This window comes from Heptranchias perlo, chromosome 7 (assembly GCF_035084215.1).
Source record: "Heptranchias perlo isolate sHepPer1 chromosome 7, sHepPer1.hap1, whole genome shotgun sequence".
NCBI lineage: Eukaryota > Metazoa > Chordata > Chondrichthyes > Hexanchiformes > Hexanchidae > Heptranchias > Heptranchias perlo.
In genome coordinates, this window is record NC_090331.1 from 49,672,538 (window position 1) to 49,694,290 (window position 21,753).

Consider the following 21,753-nt stretch of genomic DNA (forward strand, 5'->3'; position numbering starts at 1 on the left):
AACCTACAATAAGACCTGCAGTTAACAGAGGGACAACTCTGTGAGACATACAGGAATCTGCTGAAACTAGTTAAAAGTTATTAAAAGTGGCGAAAATACTCAAGATATGAAGATAACAAAAGATTTTAACATTAACACAAAACCATTCTTGCAGTACCAAAAAGGTATACGAGTAATTAGAAGGGAAGTTAACATTTTAAAAATAAAAATTATGCTGAAACTGAAAAATAGGTTAAAAAGTTAAAATAGCAAATTAATATTTCCTGGAGGTATTCACCACCATATTCTTGGGTTCTGAAGGAAAACAGGCAGAAATTTGTGGGACAATAACTGTGGTTATGGAGGAATTACTGGGCAATGGTGAGTGTCTGAAGGACTAGAAGCCTGAAGCAGTGCTGATATTTTAAAAGGCAACAAATCTGATTCAGGCAATTATGAGCCTATTAGCTTAATATTAATAATAGGCAAAAAATCAGCAGAAACTATTCTAAGTAATTGTGCCTGCGTAGTAGTATCTTAATGAAGAATGGTCAGCATAAGATTTCAAAGGGGAAGATCCTGTTTTCTTTGAGGATGTTACACATAATGTAGATAGTGGCACTCTCAAATATATGGTTTATTGGGACTTTCAGAAGGTCCCATGTGAAAGATTCCTAATTAAACTAAAAGCCACTGAAATCCAAGGTGGAACAAGGGACTGGATAAGAAACTGATTAAAAAATAATGAACAGAAGTATAATGTCAGAATGGGGGGAGGTGTTGAGTAAAGTTCCATAGCGACAAGTGTTGTTATTTCTAATGTACAGTAATGACTCGGAGATCAAAACCAAAAGCAAGCTCTTCAAATTTGGTGGAAATATTAAAATAGGGACAGCAATACAGATACAGGATGCAGAAAAAAAAATTACAGAAGGATTTAATTTGGCCTTGCAGTTGGACAAACAAATGGCAACTTAAATTTAACGCTAAAAAATGTGAAGTACTGGATAAAAAATATGCATAAGTATACAATGATTATAATTGAATTAGAGACACAGAAAGGAGGCTGGCCCATTCTGAGAGAATCATATATTCTCTGAGGTTATTACAGGGTACATTTCAAAAGGTTTGCCCCCTCTCCTTTTTTGAATTACTTTGCTTATAGTTCTGTTGGAGCTTTGTAATTGAACTGTTCTCAGTTGGCTTTATACCTACACTGTGGTTCATCTTGTTTAGATCAGGCACAAAGGGCACCATATGATTCCCCTTTGTAAGAAGGCTCTATGCTCCCAGAAAAACTGTTTAGCTCCTTTTCTCTCCTTCATTTCTCTCAGCCTAGTCCCTGTGCTATGCACTTTTTATTTTCATCCATTTTGTACTTCTGTAGCACCTTCAATGTAGTAAAATATCCCAAGACTCTCCACAAAGAGGTAGCAGACATTGTGAGAAGAGGTTTGGGTGGGTAATCAAAGATGTGGTTGAAGAAGTAGATTTCAAGGAGACTTTCGAAAATAAGGAGATATAGCACGGCACAGAGATTTTGGGAAAAGAATTACAGAATGCAGGGGTGTGATGACTAAAGGCTCACAACAGTCAAGTGGAGGGGGACTAACACATTGTAGATCAGAGTCAGAAGAGCAAAAGGTTTGAGTTAGTACACCAAAATCTTAGCTATACGCTAAATAGCACACTTCCTCTATTGCATTATAAGCTTTGTTTGGCAAAACTCTCTGGCATACTAGCATATTCACCAGAGAGCACCAGTCTAGCTAAAAAATCTCTTCCTTTCAGTACCAGATAATGAAGGAGAAGCTTGGATTTGAATGCAAAATCTGATCTGATAGACAGAAGATCGCTCCTTTGAGAAGCGACTTTGGATATATGCTAATCATTGCTAAAATACTAGAAAAACACTAAACTCAAACTAATTCTGTAGATAGTAAGAAACACATGCATTTTCCACATTTATATCGAGTTACATCGAAAGTACAACACAGAAACAGGCCATTCGGCCCAACTGGCCTATGCTGGCGTTTATACTCCATCGGAGTCTTCTCCCTCCCGACTTCATCTAACCCTATCAGCATACTCTTCTATTCCTTTATCCCTCATGCGCTTATCTAGTTTCCCCTTAAATGCATCTATGCTATTTGCCTCAACGACTCACTGTGGTAGCACATTCTTACCACTCTTTGGGTAAAGAAGTTTCTCCTGAATTCCCTATTGGATTTATTAGCGACTATTTTATATTTATGACCTCTAGGTTTGGACTCCCCCACAAGTGGAAACATTTTCTCTACGTCTACCCTATCAAACCCTTTCATTATCTTAAAGACCTCAATCAGGTCACCCCTCAGCCTTCTCTTTTCGAGCGCGAAGAGTCCCAGCCTGTTCAGCCGTTCCTGATAAGTATATCCTCTCAGCTCTGGTATCATCCTTGTGAGTCCTTTTTGCACCCTTTCCAATGCATGTATATCCTTTCTATAATATGGAGATCAGAACGGTGCACAGTACTCCAAGTGTGGTCTAACCAAGTTTCTATACATGTTTAACATAACTTCTCTGCTTTTCAATACAATCCCTCTAGAATAAGGATAGACGATCTAATGTTTAATCTTATATGTCCTTTGTTCTCCAGTAATAGTTGAGCTGTCTTTTGTCACAAAATGGTCCATTTCTGGATAAATTTAAATCTCCTGAGATACTTCTGGTAGAGCATCTGCATTCACGATTGGGCCTTTCTCTTACAAGGTGGCAGCAATAAGATTGTTCATTTCCACTAACTGCTCAGCCAAGAAGGAATTCTTGCATTCACAACGCCATTGATCAATCAATTTTATATATACCCTAGCACGTTATCAGAGAATTGAATGCAGCTTCCCCTCTTTCCCTTGTTTGCTGATTAAATGGACCCATGTACCATTTTCCATTCAATGATATACTACTTCAAGCTTTGATCCAAAGCCAAATATTAACAGGATTAATCATACTGCTCAAAGTGCAAGCCTATAAATGCACCACTTGGACTCTGCTGAACCCATATACTTCTAATGTAAGACTCCTCTTCCCCAATTCAGTCATATTGCAGCCTGAGGCCTGTTACACTATTTGTTCCTTATACCAGCACTCAAAGACAATGGACAGCAATCCATCCTGACTTGGAAATCTATCGCCGTTCCTTCATCGTCACTGGGTCAAAATCCTGGAACTCCCTTCCTAACAGCACTGTGGGAGAACCGTCACCACACGGACTGCAGCTGTTCAAGGCGGCGGCTCACCACCACCTTCTCAAGGGCAATTAGGGATGGGCAATAAATGCCGGCCTTGCCAGCGACGCCCACATCCCATGAACGAATAAATTTTTAAAAACTGCATTTCTCCTGAATTTGAAATTGAAGATGACTACTGCTAAAGTGATTATCTTCATTCTCTCATATAAAGAAAATCTACACTGCGAAGAGTAAGGAATTATTGTGACAGAGAGAATTGTACTTTTGAACACCAGGCCCTGCTTTAGCTCTAAGCAAGATTCCTTATAATTGACAATAATCCTGGAGACGCAGAAAACCTGTTGCATATTTTGTCACTGTTGCTTATTGATTGGCTCCTCAGAGTGCTGCAACGGCTAAACAAGGATAAATATGCAAATATTGCAGCTGTAATTGTTTCCTTGATCAAGATCGTCCGATGTCCAAGGTCAATCATGACATGCAAATACACATTCAGGAGGTCAAACAAAGCCTGCCAATCTCTTGGAAGAAGTGTCTGAGGCTGTGTAATGCTCACAAACTTCTCCTTCTCGATGAATTTGCTTATCTCTAAGCCAGTGCAAAATCCTTCAGATCCGTTGGTTGTCAAAAAATGCTCAGAGTAAATTCTCTTTTACTTGTAAAGCATCAGGAGTTTTTCAATGGTTTCCAAGTGTAACAGGAAGGGATTTTGACCAGGTGAGGAACACCGTTTATAAAACTTGAACAATTGGCTCACAAACATGGACTTCTAAACCCTGATTATTTCATAACTTTCTGCTGAGATGAGCTCCAAAATTGCTACTGAAGTTTCAATTTCTCAACCCAAAGTAGACTGAAGCCAGTTATGCATAAGCTAAAGAAAATCTATTTAGAATATATGGCTAATTATGAATCACAGTTTGGAAAAAAAGGGCAAATTAGGTGAGGTAGAACAGTAAAGCAACCACAGCAAAAAGCATGAGTAAATGTCCACAACTTGACTGCAAGTGCCAATTTGAAATGTATTACTTTGAAAATCCTACAGAAGGAATGTGCTACCCATCAATACACGTAATAAATGTTGGTAATATAACTTGGAAGCTATAGACCTGATTCATATTGCAAGGAAGCCTAGTCATCTCACCATTACTGATAAACTAAGGAAGTATCTACCAAAGCTGGCATTATAAGAACATAAGAACATAAGAAATAGGAGCAGGAGTAGGCCAATCGGCCCCTCGAGCCTGCTCCGCCATTCAATAAGATCATGGCTGATCTGATCCTAACCTCAAATCTAAATTCATGTCCAATTTCCTGCCCACTCCCCGTAACCCCTAATTCCCTTTACTTCTAGGAAACTGTCGATTTCTGTTTTAAATTTATTCAATGATGTAGCTTCCACAGCTTCCTGGGGCTGCAAATTCCACAGACCAACTACCCTCTGAGTGAAGAAGTTTCTCCTCATCTCAGTTTTGAAAGAGCAGCCCCTTATTCTAAGATTATGCCCCCTAGTTCTAGTTTCACCCATCCTTGGGAACATCCTTACCGCATCCACCCGATCAAGCCCCTTCACAATCTTATATGTTTCAATAAGATCGCCTCTCATTCTTCTGAACTCCAACGAGTAGAGTCCCAATCGACTCAACCTCTCCTCATATGTCCGCCCCCTCATCCCCGGGATTAACTGAGTGAACCTTCTTTGTACTGCCTCGAGAGCAAGTATGTCCTTTCTTAAGTATGGACACCAAAACTGTATGCAGTATTCCAGGTGCGGTCTCACCAATACCTTATATAACTGCAGCAATACCTCCCTGTTTTTATATTCTATCCCCCAGCAATAAAAGCCAACATTCCGTTGGCCTTCTTGATCACCTGCTGCACCTGCATACCAACTTTTTGATTTTCTTGCACGAGGACCCCCAGATCCCTTTGTACTGCAGTACTTTCCAGTTTCTTGCCATTAAGATAATAACTTGCTCTCTGATTTTTCCTGCCAAAGTGTATAACCTCACATTTTCCAATATTGTATTGCATCTGCCAAATCTCCGCCCACTCACCCAGCCTGTCTATATCTCCTTTTAGGTTTTTTATGTCCTCCTCACTCTCTACTTTCCCTCCCATCTTTGTATCATCTGCAAACTTTGATATGTTACACTCGGTCCCCTCCTCCAAATCGTTAATATAGATTGTAAAGAGTTGGGGACCCAGCACCAACCCCTGCGGAACACCACTGGCTACTGGTTGCCAGTCCGAGAATGAACCATTTATCCCAACTCTCTGCTTCCTGTTAGATAACCAATCCTCCACCCATGCCAGAATATTACCCCCAATCCAGTGATTCTTTATCTTGAGCAATAATCTTTTATGTGGCACCTTGTCGAATGCCTTCTGGAAGTCTAAATACACTACGTCCACTGGTTTCCCCTTTATCCACCCTGTACGTTATGTCCTCAAAGAACTCAAGCAAATTTGTCAGACATGACTTCCCCTTCGTAAAGCCATGCTGACTTTGTCCTATTAAATTATGTTTATCCAAATGTTCTGCTACTGTCTCCTTAATAATAGACTCCAAAATGTTACCCACCACAGATGTTAGGCTAACTGGTCTATAATTTCCAGCCTTCTGCCTACTACCCTTTTTAAATAAGGGTGTTACATTAGCAGTTTTCCAATCTGCCGGGACCTTTGCCGAGTCCAGAGGATTTTGGAAAATTATTACCAAAGCATCCACAATCCCCACTGCCACTTCCCTCAAGACCCTAGGATGTAAGCCATCAGGTCCAGGGGATTTATCCGCCTTGAGTCCCATTAATTTACTGAGTACCAATTCCTTCGTGATTTTAATCGTATTTAGCTCCTCCCCCCCTAGAGCCCCTTGTTTGTCCAGTGTTGGGATATTCTTAGTGTCCTCTACCGTAAAGACTGAAACAAAATATTTGTTCAGCATTTTTGCCATCTCCATGTTTCCCACCATTAATTTCCCGGTCTCATCCTCTAAGGGACCTACGTTTGCCTTAGCCACCCTTTTTCTTTTTATATAACTATAGAAACTCTTGCTATCTGTTTTTATATTTTTTGCTAATTTATTTTCATAATCTATCTTCCCTTTCTTAATCAATCCTTTCGTTACTTTTTGCTGTCTTTTGAAGACTTCCCAATCTTCTATCCTCCCACTAAGTTTGGCTACCTTATATGTCCTTGCTTTTAGTCGGATACTATCCTTAATTTCTTTCGTTAGCCACGGATGGCTGTCATTTCTTTTGCACCCTTTTTTCCTCAGTGGAATATATATTTTTTGAAAGTTGTAAAATAACTCCTTAAATGAACACCACTGCTCATGTACCGTCTTACCCTTTAATCTATTTTCCCAGTCCACTTTAATCAATTCCGCTCTCATACCATCATAGTCTCCTTTATTCAAGTTCAGTACGCTTGTTTGAGAACCAACCTTCTCACCCTCTAATTGGATATGGAATGTAACCATGTTATGGTCACTCATTCCAAGGGGATCCTTAAGTAGGACATTATTAATTAATCCTGGCTCATTACACAGGACAAGGTCCAAGGTTGCTTGCCCCCTTGTAGGATCAGTTACATACTGCTCAAGAAATCCATCCCTAATACACTCAATAAACTCTTCCTCAAAGCTGCCCTGCCCAATTTGATTTGTCCAGTTAATATGATAGTTAAAATCCCCCATAATTATAGCTGTTCCCTTATTACATGCCCGGACTATTTCCTGATTAATACTTCTTCCAGCAGAGTTGCAACTATGAGGAGGCCTATATATTACACCCACTAGTGTTTTTTCCCCTTATTATTCCTTATCTTTACCCAAACTGTTTCATTATCCTGATCCTTTGTCCCAATATCATTTCTCTGTATTACAGTGATTCCTTCCTTTATTAACATAGCCACCCTACCTCCCCTTCCTTCCTGCCTGTCCTTCCTGATTGTTAAATACCCTGGCATATTTATTTCCCAGTCATTGTCACCCTGCAGCCATGTTTCTGTAATGGCCACAAGATCATACCCATACGTAGTTATTTGTGCCGTTAACTCGTCCATTTTGTTACGAATGCTACATGCATTCAGATAAAGAACTTTCAAATATGTTTTGTGACACTTAGTTCCTGCTTTTTCTGCATTATTAGGTAACTTGAAAGAAAGAATTGAAAAAGTGCATTCTGAGGATTAGAAGGAACAGTAGGTTACTGTCCTTTCACCTTTGGATTCAAACCAAGTCCAGATACATGCGATAACACCTCTCTCAATCTCCTCTCTCCTGAATTGTCCTAAGTGAAAGATTTTTTAGCCTCAATTTTTCATGCCATATGAGAAGTTTGTTATAATGCAGTTTCATTATCCAAAGAATGAAAACTGAATTGCACAGATAATAAATTTACAGAACACTGCTCAGCATTCAGTACACGAATGAGATGGTTGAAATAAGCATAAGCAAGTGAAAAAAGTACGGTGTGAAGTAATCTACTGCAAATATATAATTACCACTCATCTTGGATTCAACATGCTGTTTCTTAAAATCCAAGTTCTGTTGTTTCTCAGAAGATCTTTTTGACTCTGGTTTTGTTAACTTCCTTAGTTCACTATTTGATGATGCAGACTGTTCTGAAAACAAAATTGAATATAAATCATTAAAAACAAATAGCAATTATACTTTTGCTGCATTTGTTTTACCGTTCTTCACCTCACCACCCATCTGAATCTTAATTCCTAATTTGCCCTTGTTTTTTTCCAAACTAGCTGCATATGAAGTAAATTTTTCTTGTGGTGCAATAAAAATGGAAGCAATCGAATTAATGTGATAAACAAAATCCAACTACAGAATTATACTACAAAGAAATTCAGAAACAAAATATTTAAGAACTATTGTAAAGAAAAAATTTGGTCACACTTGTTAAAAAAAAAACTTTGTTTATAGTCGTCTTGGAAGTATTATTGCTACTTTTGGGCACTGGTTAAAATAATTTTTCAATGCTTTTTGAGTGTGCAAAATAAATGAAACACAAATGTGTGGAGGTTTGTTCTTAATTTTATTTGATTGCTTGTTCTAAGTCCTCTGACAGCACATGAGCTCATAATCTAGACTGATTTTTCAGTGCAGTAATGAGGGAGCATTGTGCTGTTGGAAGTGAGGTCCTTTGGATGAGGTGTTAAATCGTTAAAGATCCCACAGCACTATTCAAAGAAGAGCAGGGAGTTCTCCTGGTGATTTGACCAGCTTTCTTCCCTTAATCAAAACTAACAAACACAGATTAACTAGTCATTCATCTCATTGTCTTTTGTGGGACGTTGATGTGCGCAGAATGTCTGCCGTGTTTGCCTACATAACGTGGAGATGCCGGTGATGGACTGGGGTTGACAATTGTAAACAATTTTACAACACCAAGTTATAGTCCAGCAATTTTATTTTAAATTCACAAGCTTTCGGAGATTTTCTCCTTCCTCAGGCAAATGTTTGCCTGAGGAAGGAGAAAATCTCCGAAAGCTTGTGAATTTAAAATAAAATTGCTGGACTATAACTTGGTGTTGTAAAATTGTTTACAATTGCCTACATAACAACAGCAACTACACGTCAAAGTAATTAATTGCATGTGGAACTCTTCGGGACATTTCTGAGACATGTGATAAGGCACTATATAAATGCAAGTTCTTTTATTGTTCGTAACCCAAATACGAAGCCCATTCATCACACACATTTCAGAAATGTAAAGAGGTGATTTCTTCCCCCACCTTTACTATGTGCTAACAATGCAGAGCACACTGGAATATAAGAACATAAGAAGAACAAAATAAATAGGAGCAAGATAGTAGGCCTTCTGGCCCCTCAACCCTGTTCTGCCATTCAACAAGATCATGGCTGATCTTCTACCTCAATGCCATTTTCTTGCACTATTCCCATATCCCTTGATGCCTTTAATATCTAGAAATCTATCAATCTCTGTTTTGAATGTACTCAATGACTGAGCCTCCACAGCCCTCTGGGGTAGAGAATTCCAAAGATTCACCATCCTCTGAGTGAAGAAATTTCTCCTCATTTCAGTCCTAAATGGCCTACCCCTTAATCTGAGACTGTGACCCCCTGGTTCTAGTCTCTCCAGCCAGGGGAAACATCCTCCATGCATCTACCCTGTTGAGCCCTGTAAGAATTTTGTATGTTTCAATGAGATCACCCCTCATTCTTCTAAACTCTAGAGAATACAGGTCTAGTCTACTCAATCTCTCCTCATACGACAATCCCGCCAGCCCAGGAATCAGTCTGGTGAAGCTTTGTTGCACTCCCTCTTTAGCAAGTATATCCTTTCTTAGGCAAGGAGACCAAAATTGTACACAATACTCCAGGTGCAGTCTCACTAAGGCCCTATATAATTGCAGTAAGACATCTTTTCTCCAATACTCAAATCCTCTTGTAATAAAGGCCAACATATCTTTTGTCTTCCTAATTGCTTGCTGCACCTGTATGTTAGCTTTCAGTGACTCATGTACAAGGACACCCAGGTCCCATTGAACATCAACATTTCCCAATCTCTCACCATTTAAAAAATACTCTGCATTTCTGTTTTTCCTACCAAAATGGATAACTTCACAATTTGCCACATTATATTCCATCTGTCATGTTTTTGCCCACTCACTTAGCATGTCAATCTCCTCGAAGCCTCTTTGCATCCTCCTCACAATTCACGTTCCCCACCTAGTTTTGTGTCATCAGCAAACTTGGAAATATTACATTTGGTCCCCCTCATCCAAATCGTTGATATAGATTGTGAATAGCTGGGGCCCAAGCACCGATCCCTGCAGTACCCCACTAGTCACAGTCTGCCAACCTGAAAAAGACCCGTTTATTCCTACTCTCTGTTTTCTGTCTGTTAACCAATTCTCAATCCATGCCAGTATATTACCCCCAATTCCACGTGGTCTAACTTTGTTCACCAACCTCCTGTGTGTGACAGTATCGAAAGCCTTCTGAAAATCCAAATACACCACATCAATTGGTTCCCCCTTATCTATTCTACTAGTTACATCCTCAAAGAACTCCAATAGGTTTGTCAAAGATGATTTCCCTTTCATAAATTCATGTTGACTCTACCAAATCCTATTATTATTTTCTAAGTGTCCTGTTATCACATCCTTTATAACAGATTCTAGCATTTTCCCTACTACTCATGTCAGGCTAACAGGTCTGTAGCTCCTTGTTTTTTCTCCCTCCTTTCTTAAATGGTGGGGTTACATTTGCTACCCTCCAATCTGCAGGAACCGTTCCAGTATCTATAGAATTCTGGAAGATGACAACGAATACATCCACTAGCTCTATAGCCACCTCTTTCAAAACCCTGGGATGTAGATCATCAGATCCTTGGGATTTATCAATTTCAGTCCAATTAATTTCTCTACTACATGCAGCCCGGAAACCAAAACGCGACCAGATCCAGCAAGCATTGTGGGGTGCTGTTGGGCACAGCTGCATCATGTGCAGGAAATTATAGCACTGCTCCAGGCCTTAAAGGCATCCAACAGCTTAAAGGTGCAGTGTCTTAATAAACATTTGCTATCCCTTATATTCTGCACTGTTTTGGCATCATTGAAAAAATGTTTCACTTTGACTATGTTGGGAAAGCCTTGTGGCACCATCATTGTGGCACTCCTGGCCGGCGTCGGGGAGAGGGAGGGGGGCAGGAAAATTCATCCTACTACCTTTTGACGTGGTGTCTGTCCCCAGGTGTGGACACTGGCATTGATGCAAATGACACCTGCCTCAATTGATGTTGACAGCTGAGCTGATGTTGGTTAAGAAACTGCCCGATTATCGACCAACACAAGGCTACATTAATCTAATATTCCTCCTCAGATATCAATCTCAACTTGCAAATTGGTGTGCATTGAAGTAGTAGAAATGGCTGGAGATGGAATACAGACAATGATCCAAATCCACAGGCTAATCTAGACCAATGTCTGATGCTCTACCAATTTCAAAAAGCAAAACAAACTACTATTTTTTACTACAGAACAAAACCATTGCTTTTCTCTTAACAAAGAAAGGTAAACTCATGAAACTGAGCTCTTCATGGTTTTCCTAAATGAAAACAGTCTTACCACAAAACCTTCAGACTCAAACATGAAACTTAATTTGTTCACATTATTAAGCTTTTAACAGCCCAAGGAAGTCTCAAGATTTACAAAGAATAGGTTTTCAGTTACATAGTGTTGCTTAACCTCCAGCCAGTGCAGAAAATCATCGCTTGGCAGCCTTTGCTCAGTGGTAGCACTCTCGTCTCTGAGTCAGAAGGTCATGGGTTCAAGTCCCACTCCAGAGATATGGGCACATACTTCAGTGCAGTACTGAGGGAGTGCTGCAATGTCGGAGGTGCCGTCTTTCGGGTGAAACATCAAACCTTGTCTTCCCTCTCAGGTGGACATAAAAGATCCCATGGCACTATTTCTTCTTCGAAATAGTTTTTCCTGGTGTCCTGGTCAATACTTATCCCTCAACTAACATTACTAAAATAGATTATCTGGTCATTATCACATTGCTGTTTGTGACCTTGCTGTGCGCAAATTGGCTGCCGTGTTTCTTACATTACAAGAGTGACTATGCTTCAAAAAGTACTTAATTGGTAAAGTGCTTTGGGACGTGCTGAGGTCATGAAAGGCGCTATATAAATGCAAGGTCTTCTTTTCTCTATGCAGATCTACATGTAATAGGTATCCAAAATGAGACTGTGTTGAATCAAGTTGGAAGATGAGGATATACGGTTCTTTTTCACAAGATAATTACAGAAGAAGGACACCATTTGGTCTATCTTAATTCGACCAACCAGAAGCATCCTACAATTCTCCCTCTGCAGCATCCTATTGTCTCTTCAATGATTCCACGGTTTTTGCCTTCACTACTCCAACTGGGAGTCCATTCTATGAGTTCATCTTTCTTTGTATGGTAAAGAATTTTCTTGTGTTGGTCCTAAATTTGCCTTTTACTAGTTTGAAACTGTAGCCCCTTGTCCTACTCTCAATTTAATTTGACGTAACATTCTGGATTTACCTTCTTGCATCCTGCCTGGCTGGTCATTCAACCTGGCCCTCTTGAACACAAGAATAAGTCCCTCTTTTTTCCTGGAAGAACTAGTGTTTTGGTTTCTTGGGTCTACTCTGACAAAGCTATAGAGTTTGATGGACTAGGCTCCTAGATGTACTGTCAGAATTGTCACACAAGCTCTGTGCTATTTATAACTGTAAACAATTTTACAACACCAAGTTATAGTCCAGCAATTTTATTTTAAATTCACAAGCTTTCGGAGATTTTCTCCTTCCTCAGGCAAATGTTTCAAGATCTCCTTGAAGCCTACGCATTTATACATATTGAACAATAAAACATGGTGTTTACAGACTGCCCCTGCAACTGCCCGTTGCCAAGGCAATCACCGTGTTCAGACAGAGAGGTGTTACCTGCAGAACCTCCGAATACACATTCAACAAAAAAACAAACAGGGAAAAAAAAACAGAGAAAAAAAAAACACAGAGAGAGGCAGAAACATCCGGAAGGCAGAGAGAGCCAGCAAATGACCCATTATATTAAAAACAGATAACATTTGTTCGCTGGTGGGGTAACGTGTAGCGTGACATGAACCCAAGATCCCGGTTGAGGCCGTCCTCATGGGTGCGGAACTTGGCTATCAATTTCTGCTCGACAATTTTGCGTTGTCGTGTGTCTCGAAGGCCGCCTTGGAGTACGCTTACCCGAAGGTCGGTGGATGAATGTCCATGACTGCTGAAGTGTTCCCCGACTGGGAGGGAACCCTCCTGTTTGGCGATTGTTGCGCGGTGTCCGTTCATCCGTTGTCGCAGCGTCTGCATGGTCTCGCCAATGTACCATGCTCTGGGGCATCCTTTCCTGCAACGTATGAGGTAGACAACGTTGGCTGAGTCACAGGAGTATGAACCATGCACCTGGTGGGTGGTGTCATCTCGTGTGATGGTGGTATCTGTGTCGATGATCTGGCATGTCTTGCAGAGGTTACCGTGGCAGGGTTGTGTGGCGTCGTGGACGCTGTTCTCTTGAAAGCTAGGTAGTTTGCTGCGAACGATGGTCTGTTTGAGGTTGGGTGGCTGTTTAAAGGCGAGTAGTGGAGGTGTGGGGATGGCCATAGCGAGGTGTTTGTCCTCATTGATGACATGTTGAAGGCTGCGGAGAACATGGCGTAGTTTCTCCGCTCCGGGGAAGTACTGGACGACAAAGGGTACTCTGTTGGTTGCGTCCCGTGTTAGTCTCCTGAGGAGGTCTATGCGATTTTTTGCTGTGGCCCGTCGGAACTGTCGATCGATGAGTCGAGCGTCATATCCCGTTCTTACTAGGGCGTCTTTCAGCGTCTATAGTTGTCCATCGCGTTCCTCCTCGTCTGAGCAGACCCTGTGTATTCGCAGGGCCTGTCCATAGGGGATGGCCTCTTTGACGTGGTTAGGGTGGAAGCTGGAAAAGTGGAGCATCGTGAGGTTGTCCGTGGGCTTGCGGTAGAGTGAGGTGCTGAGGTGCCCGTCTTTGATGGAGATTCGTGTGTCCAAGAAAGAAACTGATTCTGAGGAGTAGTCCATGGTGAGCTTGATGGTGGGATGGAACTTGTTGATGTTATCGTGTAGTCTCTTTAGTGATTCCTTGCCGTGGGTCCATAGAAAGAAAATGTCGTCGATGTATCTGGTGTATAGTGTTGGTTGGAGGTCTTGTGCAGTGAAGAAGTCCTGCTCGAACTTGTGCATGAAAATGTTGGCGTATTGGGGTGCGAATTTGGTCCCCATGGCTGTTCCGTGTGTTTGGGTAAAGAACTGGTTATCGAAGGTGAAGACATTGTGATCCAGGATGAAGCGGATGAGTTGTAGGATGGCTTCCGGAGATTGGCTGTTGTTGGTGTTGAGTATTGATGCTGTCGCAGCGATGCCGTCATCGTGGGGGATACTGGTGTATAGTGCCGAGACGTCCATCGTGGTGAGAAGTGTTCCTGGTTCAACTGGTCCGTGGGTACTGAGTTTTTGTAGGAAGTCTGTAGTGTCACGACAGAAGCTGGGGGTTCCCTGTACGATGGGTTTCAGGATGCCCTCGATGTATCCAGAGAGGTTCTCACACAGGGTTCCGTTGCCTGATACGATGGGACGTCCGGGTGTGTTGGCTTTGTGTATCTTTGGGAGGCAGTAGAAGTCTCCCACGCGGGGATTACGTGGGATGAGAATGCGTAGGATGCTTTGAAGGTCTGGATCGAAGGTCTTGATCAGTTTGTTGAGCTGGTGGGTGTGTTCTTTGGTCGGATCTGCGGGTAACCGTCTGTAGTGTTCCTGGTTGTCCAGTTGTCGGTATGCTTCTTTGCAATAGTCTGTTCTGTTCTGTATGACTATGGCTCCTCCTTTGTCCGCTGGTTTGATGACGATGTTGCGGTTGGTCTTGAGAGCGTTGATGGCGTTGCGTTGTGCTCGGGTGACATTCTGGACTGTCTTCTGAGTGCGGCTGATGAATCTGGCATTGACGCATTTCCTGACAGCTTGAGCATACATGTCCAGCTGAGGGCAGCGACCCTCCGGAGGAGTCCAGTTTGACTCTTTCCTCTTCGGTTGCTGTACCGCGGATCCCTCTGTCTGCTGTTCCGGATCGTCGATTGTCTCATTGGGTTCGCTGCTGAAATCTTGGGGTTTGTGGTAGAATTCCCGGAGCCTCATTCTCCTGATGAATTCCTCTGTGTCCGCCGCGAGACTAGTGGGGTCCATTTTGGTAGTGGGGCAGAAATTGAGCCCTCGGCTGAGAACTTCGATTTCGTCTGGTTGAAGGGTGTGGTCGGATAAATTGACAATAGACTTCCCTGTGGTTGCAACCGTGGTACCAGGGGAAGCTTGGTCGTTGCTGGTGGTGATGCCGAGTTTCTCAAGCTTCCTGCTCTTGGTTTTCATGTAGGCAGCGTAGTTCCGTTGCCTCGTCTGTTTGGCGGTATAACGTAGCTGGTCTGCTGTGTCCTGAGTACAGGTTGAGAGTATGGACTCTATCTTGGTTTCGAGGTTGTGGCGTCTGCTGTAGAGTTGGTGTATGAGATGGTTGCGGAGTGTGCGAGAGGTACGGCGGCAGAGTCTCTCAGCGTAATCCGAGTTGTATGTGGACTTGAGTGGGTTCGTGATCTGGAGTCCTTTCGGGATCTTGTCTGCTTTCTTGCAGCTCTGTAAAAACTTGATGTCTGTGTCTAAATGCGCGATCTTCTTGGATATCCTTTCCACTGTGAGCCGGCAGTTTGTGGTGTCGATGGTAGTCATGATGTGGAGATGCCGGTGATGGACTGGGGTTGACAATTGTAAACAATTTTACAACACCAAGTTATAGTCCAGCAATTTTATTTTAAATTCACAAGCTTTCGGAGATTTTCTCCTTCCTCAGGCAAATGTTTCAAGATCTCCTTGAAGCCTATTTATAACTGCCCAAGGTAGTTTGGACCTGCTCAATAATTAGCATATTTCCCCTAAAGCTGTGCAATCTTTTCTACAATGAAAGCAGAAAGCTTACATTTCTTATCCAGGTAAATCGGCACATGGCTAACCACTGCAAAAATGTTGCTGTCTATAGTCTTCTACGTTGGTTTGAGCCATGATCCCAGTATGCAGAAATAACTGCACTAAAGCTATATCCATCTGTTTATGAATAAATTTCATCCAACAAGATTCACACTGGAAGTGTTTCACATCATAAACTCATGTAACTCAAGAATCAAAAATGTTTTAACTGTCTATCAGGCTGGGGATATATTTTATCTTATATGGGAGACTTCCCATTTCTCAGCAAAAGACTACACAAATACAGTCTCCTCCACTTCCATAATGAACCTCCATAAACTGTCAGGTGATGATATCACTGATATTGCTTGGGCCACGTTATACCAAATAATCTTTGTGGTATAGCACAGAGGAGGGATGGCTTGCTAAGCTGTCATATCAAAAAGATCAAGATGTACTCAACTGACAGTAAATGATTTTACTGGGCAGCAATGTGGTTATTGCTGAAAATAAATAAAAGTCAAGAACATAGATATACTAAACACCTGCTGCTTATTCCTGCTGAGATCCCTCAAAAGTATATTCCCTTTTTCCAGTACCTGGTTCCTCATTCTTACCTTCAGAAAAGATGGGTTAACCATCTAGTGCCACCGAGTGAAAACCACTGGCTCCAATCGAATCAATTATTCCACAGCTTTAGGTGTAAGAGAAAACCCCAAAGCTTCATGTAGCAATGATAAAGGAGGCATCAATGCATGAATGGGAATTGTGGTCAAGATGATAAGGCTAGACATCAGTTTGGAAAGCATAAGACTGACACCATTGGCCTGAACAGTTCTTTCAGGCATTTTCTAATAGACGGATACTCTGGGGGCAATCTGCTCCTGCGAGTGCAGAAGGCCAATTGATGCAGGGTGTTCAACTGAGTTTGGACTGGTGGTTAGGGTAATTGTCGATCCGGATCTATCATCATCCTAACTTGGATATATACCACTGTTCTTCATCATTGGGCCAAAATTGTGGAATTTCCTACCTAACACCATCATGGAAGCATCATCACCAGAAGGTCTGCAGCGTTTCAAGGAGAAGGCACATCGCAAATCTTTGGGAAAACTAGGGATGGGCAATAAATTGGGACATATTGGGATGGGCAATAAATTGGGACATATTGGGATGGGCAATAAATTCAGCCTTTCTGTGAACAAATAAAAAAAGATGGTGATAGGAGCCAATGCAGAAGCAACAGCTTTCACCAAAGCTGATCTATGCCCATGATCTGGTAAACTCACTTCTAGTACATGTATGTAATCCATGATCTTGGGTAGAAACTGAACCCAATGCTGGAGGAAATAGTTTGAGCCCTGCAGACCCAGATACCTTCAGTGCTTACTCATGTTCAGCCAGAGCTTCCTTCAATCAATGCATCTTTGGATGGCTGATTCAACCTCTACAAGTCAATTTCCTATCATCTCTAGCAGTGGGTCTTATCAAGCCATACTCATTATGAAAGGGTGAGATCACCTTTACAGTCCTCATAAGTTTTGTCTAGTTGGTAAGCAGCAAGGACACAAATCATTGACCATCAGAAAGTCCCTGCAATAGGAATGACAGAATTTAAGAGAGGAGTGACTCATGATGATAATGTCAATGCATGCAAAAGACTCAGTCCCAAACGAACGCAAACCAATGAAGCAGTAACTATTTTCAAACAGACTATACAAGTGATAAAAGCGAAAGTTGATGGTGAAGCTTGACAATATCCCAACAACAACAATTTGCATTTATATAGCACCTTTAACATAGTAAAGCATCCCAAGCTGCTTCACAGGAGCATTATCAAACAAAATCTGACACCGAGCCACATAAGGAGATATTAGGACAGGTGACCAAAACCTTGGTCAAAGTCGTAGGTTTTAAGGAGCGTCTTAAAGGAGGAGAGAGAGGTAAAGAGGCAGAGAGGTTTAGGGAGGGAATTCCAGAGCCTAGAGCTTAGGCAGCTGAAGGCACGGCCGCTAACGGTAGAGCGATTAAAATCGGGGCTGTGCAAGAGGCAAGAATTGGAGGAGCACAAAGATCTCAGAGGGTTGTAGAGCTGAAGGAGGTTACAGAGATAGGGAGGGGCGAGGACATGGAGCGATTTGAAAACAAGGATGAGAATTTTAAAATCAAGGCATTCCCGGACCAGGTGCCAATGTAGGTCAGTGAGCACAGGGGTGATGGATGAACAGGACTTGGTATGAGTTAGGATACAGGCATCAGAGTTTTGGATGAGCTCAAGTTTATGAAGGGTGAAAGGTGGGAGGCTGGCCAGGAGAACATTGGAATAGCCAGGTCTAGAGGTAACAACGGCACGGATGAGGGTTTCAGTAGCAGATGAACTGAAGCAGGGGCGGAGACAGGCGATGTTACGGAGGTGGAAGTAGGTGGTTTGGTGATGGAGTGGATATGTGGTCGGAAGCTCATCTCAGGGTCAGATAGGACGCCAAGGTTGTGAATGGTCTGGTTCAGCCTCAAACTGCGGCCAGGAGAGGAAGGGAGTCGGTGGCTAGGGATCGGAGTTTGTGGCAGGGACCAAAGACAATAGCTTTAGTCTTCCCAATATTTAGTTGGAGGAAATTTTTGCTTATCCAGTACTAGATGTCAGACAAGCAGTGTGACAAATGAGAGACAGTGGAGGGGTCGAAAGAGGTGGTGAGGTTGAGCTGGGTGTCATCAACGTACACGTGAATCCTGACATTGCGTTTTCGGATGATGTCGCCAAGGGGCAGCTTGTAGATGAGATGGCATTCATAGTGTGTGGGAGAAAGGGGGAGAGAAGAGAAAGAAATGATACACATGCACTAACCTACTACATGCAAATGTTCTAAAATACCATATCTCTGATTTTCTTTATGAGACAACTGCGGACAGATTGCTTCCTATCACTCCTTACCCTTCAGCGAGCCCATCAGTGGGTGAGGAAGCTAAAATAAATAACATTTCTAAAATTGAAGAAAATATAATTTAGGCAATTTAATAGCTATAAGTCAATAAATTATGTATAAAATGCACTGACATGTATTTTCCACAATAACCAATTAGTATTCATATCCTTTTAAAAAAATACTACCTGTGTTTTTCTGCATATAGTAGGATTGTTTTGTATAGGTGTCCGAAATATGAGCTTTGGAATGGCTTGTCTTCATTGTGAATGTTGATCGATTCTCCATAAACATTCCATTCCTAATATAAAGTGGATTTCACAGTATCAAACACTACTGTACCTTACAGTGATAGCAAATGCATATTTTTGAAGAAGGAACAAGGTCAGCAATTTCCTCCCCATTCCACAAAGTTGATAGGTGACCTTATATTTAAAGAGGTACTGGAAGAATAAAAGAATGAGGAAGAAATTCAATGATTCACTTTCTGCGTACAATGCTGAGTTTACTATTTCAAGGACAAAAATAGCTGCTACTTGATCAACACTGTAATTTATACATGTCTTAGCAACTTGCAACTTAAATATTGTTTAAATTATTTATTATGTTAATTAATTCTGGTCACCACTATGTAAGAGAGTCATCCAGGCAGTGTGGAAAAGAGCTACAAGGCTGATTCTTGGTATTAAAGGAATTAAGCATGAGGAATGAATACGTAAACTATGAAGAGACATTTCAGAGGCGATCTTATTGAGGTATATAAAGGTTTTTTTTAATTCATTCATGGGATGTGGGCATCACTGGCATTTATTGCGCATCCCTAATTGCCCTTGAGAAGGTGGTGGTGGGCCACCTTCTTGAACCGCTGCAGTCCGTGTGGTGAAGGTTCTCCCACAGTGCTGTTAGGTAGGGAGTTCCAGGATTTTGACCCAGCGACAATGAAGAAACGGTGATATATTTCCAAGTTAGGGTGGTGTGTGACTTGGAGGGAAACGTGCAAGTGGTGTTGTTCCCATATGCCTGCTGCCCTTGTCCTTCTAGGTGGTAGCAATCACAGGTTTGGGTGATGCTGTCGAAGAAGCCTTGGCGAGTTGCTACAGTGCATCTTGTAGATGGCACACACTGCAGCCACGGTGCACCGGTGGTGGAGGGAGTAAATGTTTAAGGCGGTGGATGGGGTGCCAATCAAACAGGCTGCTTTGTCCTGGATAATGTCGAGCTTCTTGAGTGTTGTTGGAGCTGCACTCATCCAGGCAAGTAGAGAGTATTCCATCGCACCCCTGACTTGTGCCTTGTAGATGGTGGAAAGGCTTTGGGGCAGTCAGGAGGTGAATCACTCACCACAGAATACCGGGCCTCTGACCTGCTCTTGTAGCCACAGTATTTATGTGGCTGGTCCAGTTAAGTTTGTGGTCAACGGTGACCCCCCAGGATGTTGATGGTGGGGCATTCAGCGATGGTAATGCCATTGAATGTCAAGGGGAAGTGGTTAGACTCTCTCTTGTTGGAGATGGTCAATGCCTGGCACTTCTGTGGCGCGAATGTTACTTGCCACTTATCAGCCCAAGTCTGAACGTTGTCCAGGTCTTGCTGCTTGTGGGCATGGACTGCTTCATTATCTGAGGGGTTGCAAATGGAACTGAACACTTTGCAATCATCAGCAAACATCCCCACTTCTGATTTTATGTTGGAGGGAAGGTCATTGATGAAGCAGCTGAAGATGGTTTCTACATTGGAACTCATTTAATTCAGATTGCGGGTTGTGTACTGACTATCCGCATTAACATTGAAAAAAACAAGTTTCCATAGAGGTTTCCTGCTCGTTCACTGTAGCTTCAGCAGAAGAACTGCGGAAACCCCAGAAAAACTCTTCCACTAAAGTTATGGCAGACGAGCAGGAGAAACCCCGTGGAAATTCACCTGCCAACCCTCTTATCCTGATGACAATATTGTAGACTAACTTTTTAACGAATATACCGCACCTATATATTTAAGGTAATCCTCCTACTCTTGCCACGCCATTTCCCATACACAGCAATAATGTAATAGCACCTTAAGATAATGCATGGGACAGAAAGAATAATCCCAGACAATACTTGCAGAAATGCGGGAATGCTGAACAAGAGCACAGCCTCTAGATTGTGAGGGGCAGATTTAGGACAGATGAGATGAGGAGAAACTTCTTCACTCAGAGGGTGGTAGGTCTGTGGAATTTGCTGCCCCAGGAAGCTGTGGAAGCTACATCATTCGATAAATTTAAAACAGAAATAGACAGTTTCCTAGAAGTAAAGGGAATTAGGGGTTATGGGGAGCGGGCAGGAAATTGGACATGAAGCTGAGTTTGGATCGGTCAATGCCCTGTGGGTGGCGGAGAGGGCCCAGGGGCTATGTGGCCGGGTCCTGCTCCGACTTCTTGTGTTCTTTAGATTTGTGGTTGGGATCAGATCAGCCATGATCTTATTGAATGGCGGAGCAGGCTCGAGGGGCTGATTGGCCTACTCCTGCTCCAATTTCTTATGTTCTTATGTTCTTATGTACTCTTGCCACACCATTTCCCAAAAAGTGAATTGATTACCCATTGTGATTACCCATTGTGATAGCAATATTGTTTGGTAAAATACTTTTATAAAGGCAGGAAGGATATATTAAGCATAGCATAATTTGAAGACTTGTAATACAACTAAATTACAGAAGAACAGTGCGCTTATCACTTAAAATGAGGGTTAGTAAATTCTTTACTAGTTAGATTTGAACTGTGGAAAAATTTAGGCTAGGTAGAAAGAAAGCATTATGGCATTTACAACCATTTCTAGCAAAAGGCAAGACATAATTAGCAAATAGATGAATAACATAATGAACATATATTCTCATTCATTGATTGAAGTTGAAATTCCACATACAAATTAAAATTGCAAGGAGTTAAAAAGAGTTGAAACTTGGGCTGCTAAGATTGACCAACTGCCATGGAAGCTAACTGACCAAGATAATGTTGATCAGTAAAGCTTAACAGATATGGTGTATAACAAGCATCAACAAAAGCTTACAATTTTAATCTGATTCTAATTAAAGACAAATAAAATGTAAAAATTGGA

General features: G+C 41.9%; 1 protein-coding gene across 4 annotated transcripts in view; it reads right to left on the reverse strand.

The window, feature by feature from the left end:
* The window catches only part of erich2 (glutamate-rich 2), a 125,765-nt gene that overhangs the window by 48,910 nt on the left and 55,102 nt on the right, over window positions 1–21,753 (reverse strand). For all 4 annotated transcript variants that reach the window (XR_010963428.1, XM_067987486.1, XM_067987485.1 and 1 more), the window contains 2 exons: window positions 18,850–18,962; window positions 7,719–7,838 (listed from right to left, as the gene is read on the reverse strand). Coding sequence is in view for 3 of the 4 variants with exons in the window: in XM_067987486.1 (XP_067843587.1) it covers window positions 7,719–7,838; window positions 18,850–18,962 (233 nt within the window). In the remaining variant the exon portion in view is untranslated. The remainder of the gene's footprint in view (window positions 1–7,718; window positions 7,839–18,849; window positions 18,963–21,753) is intronic.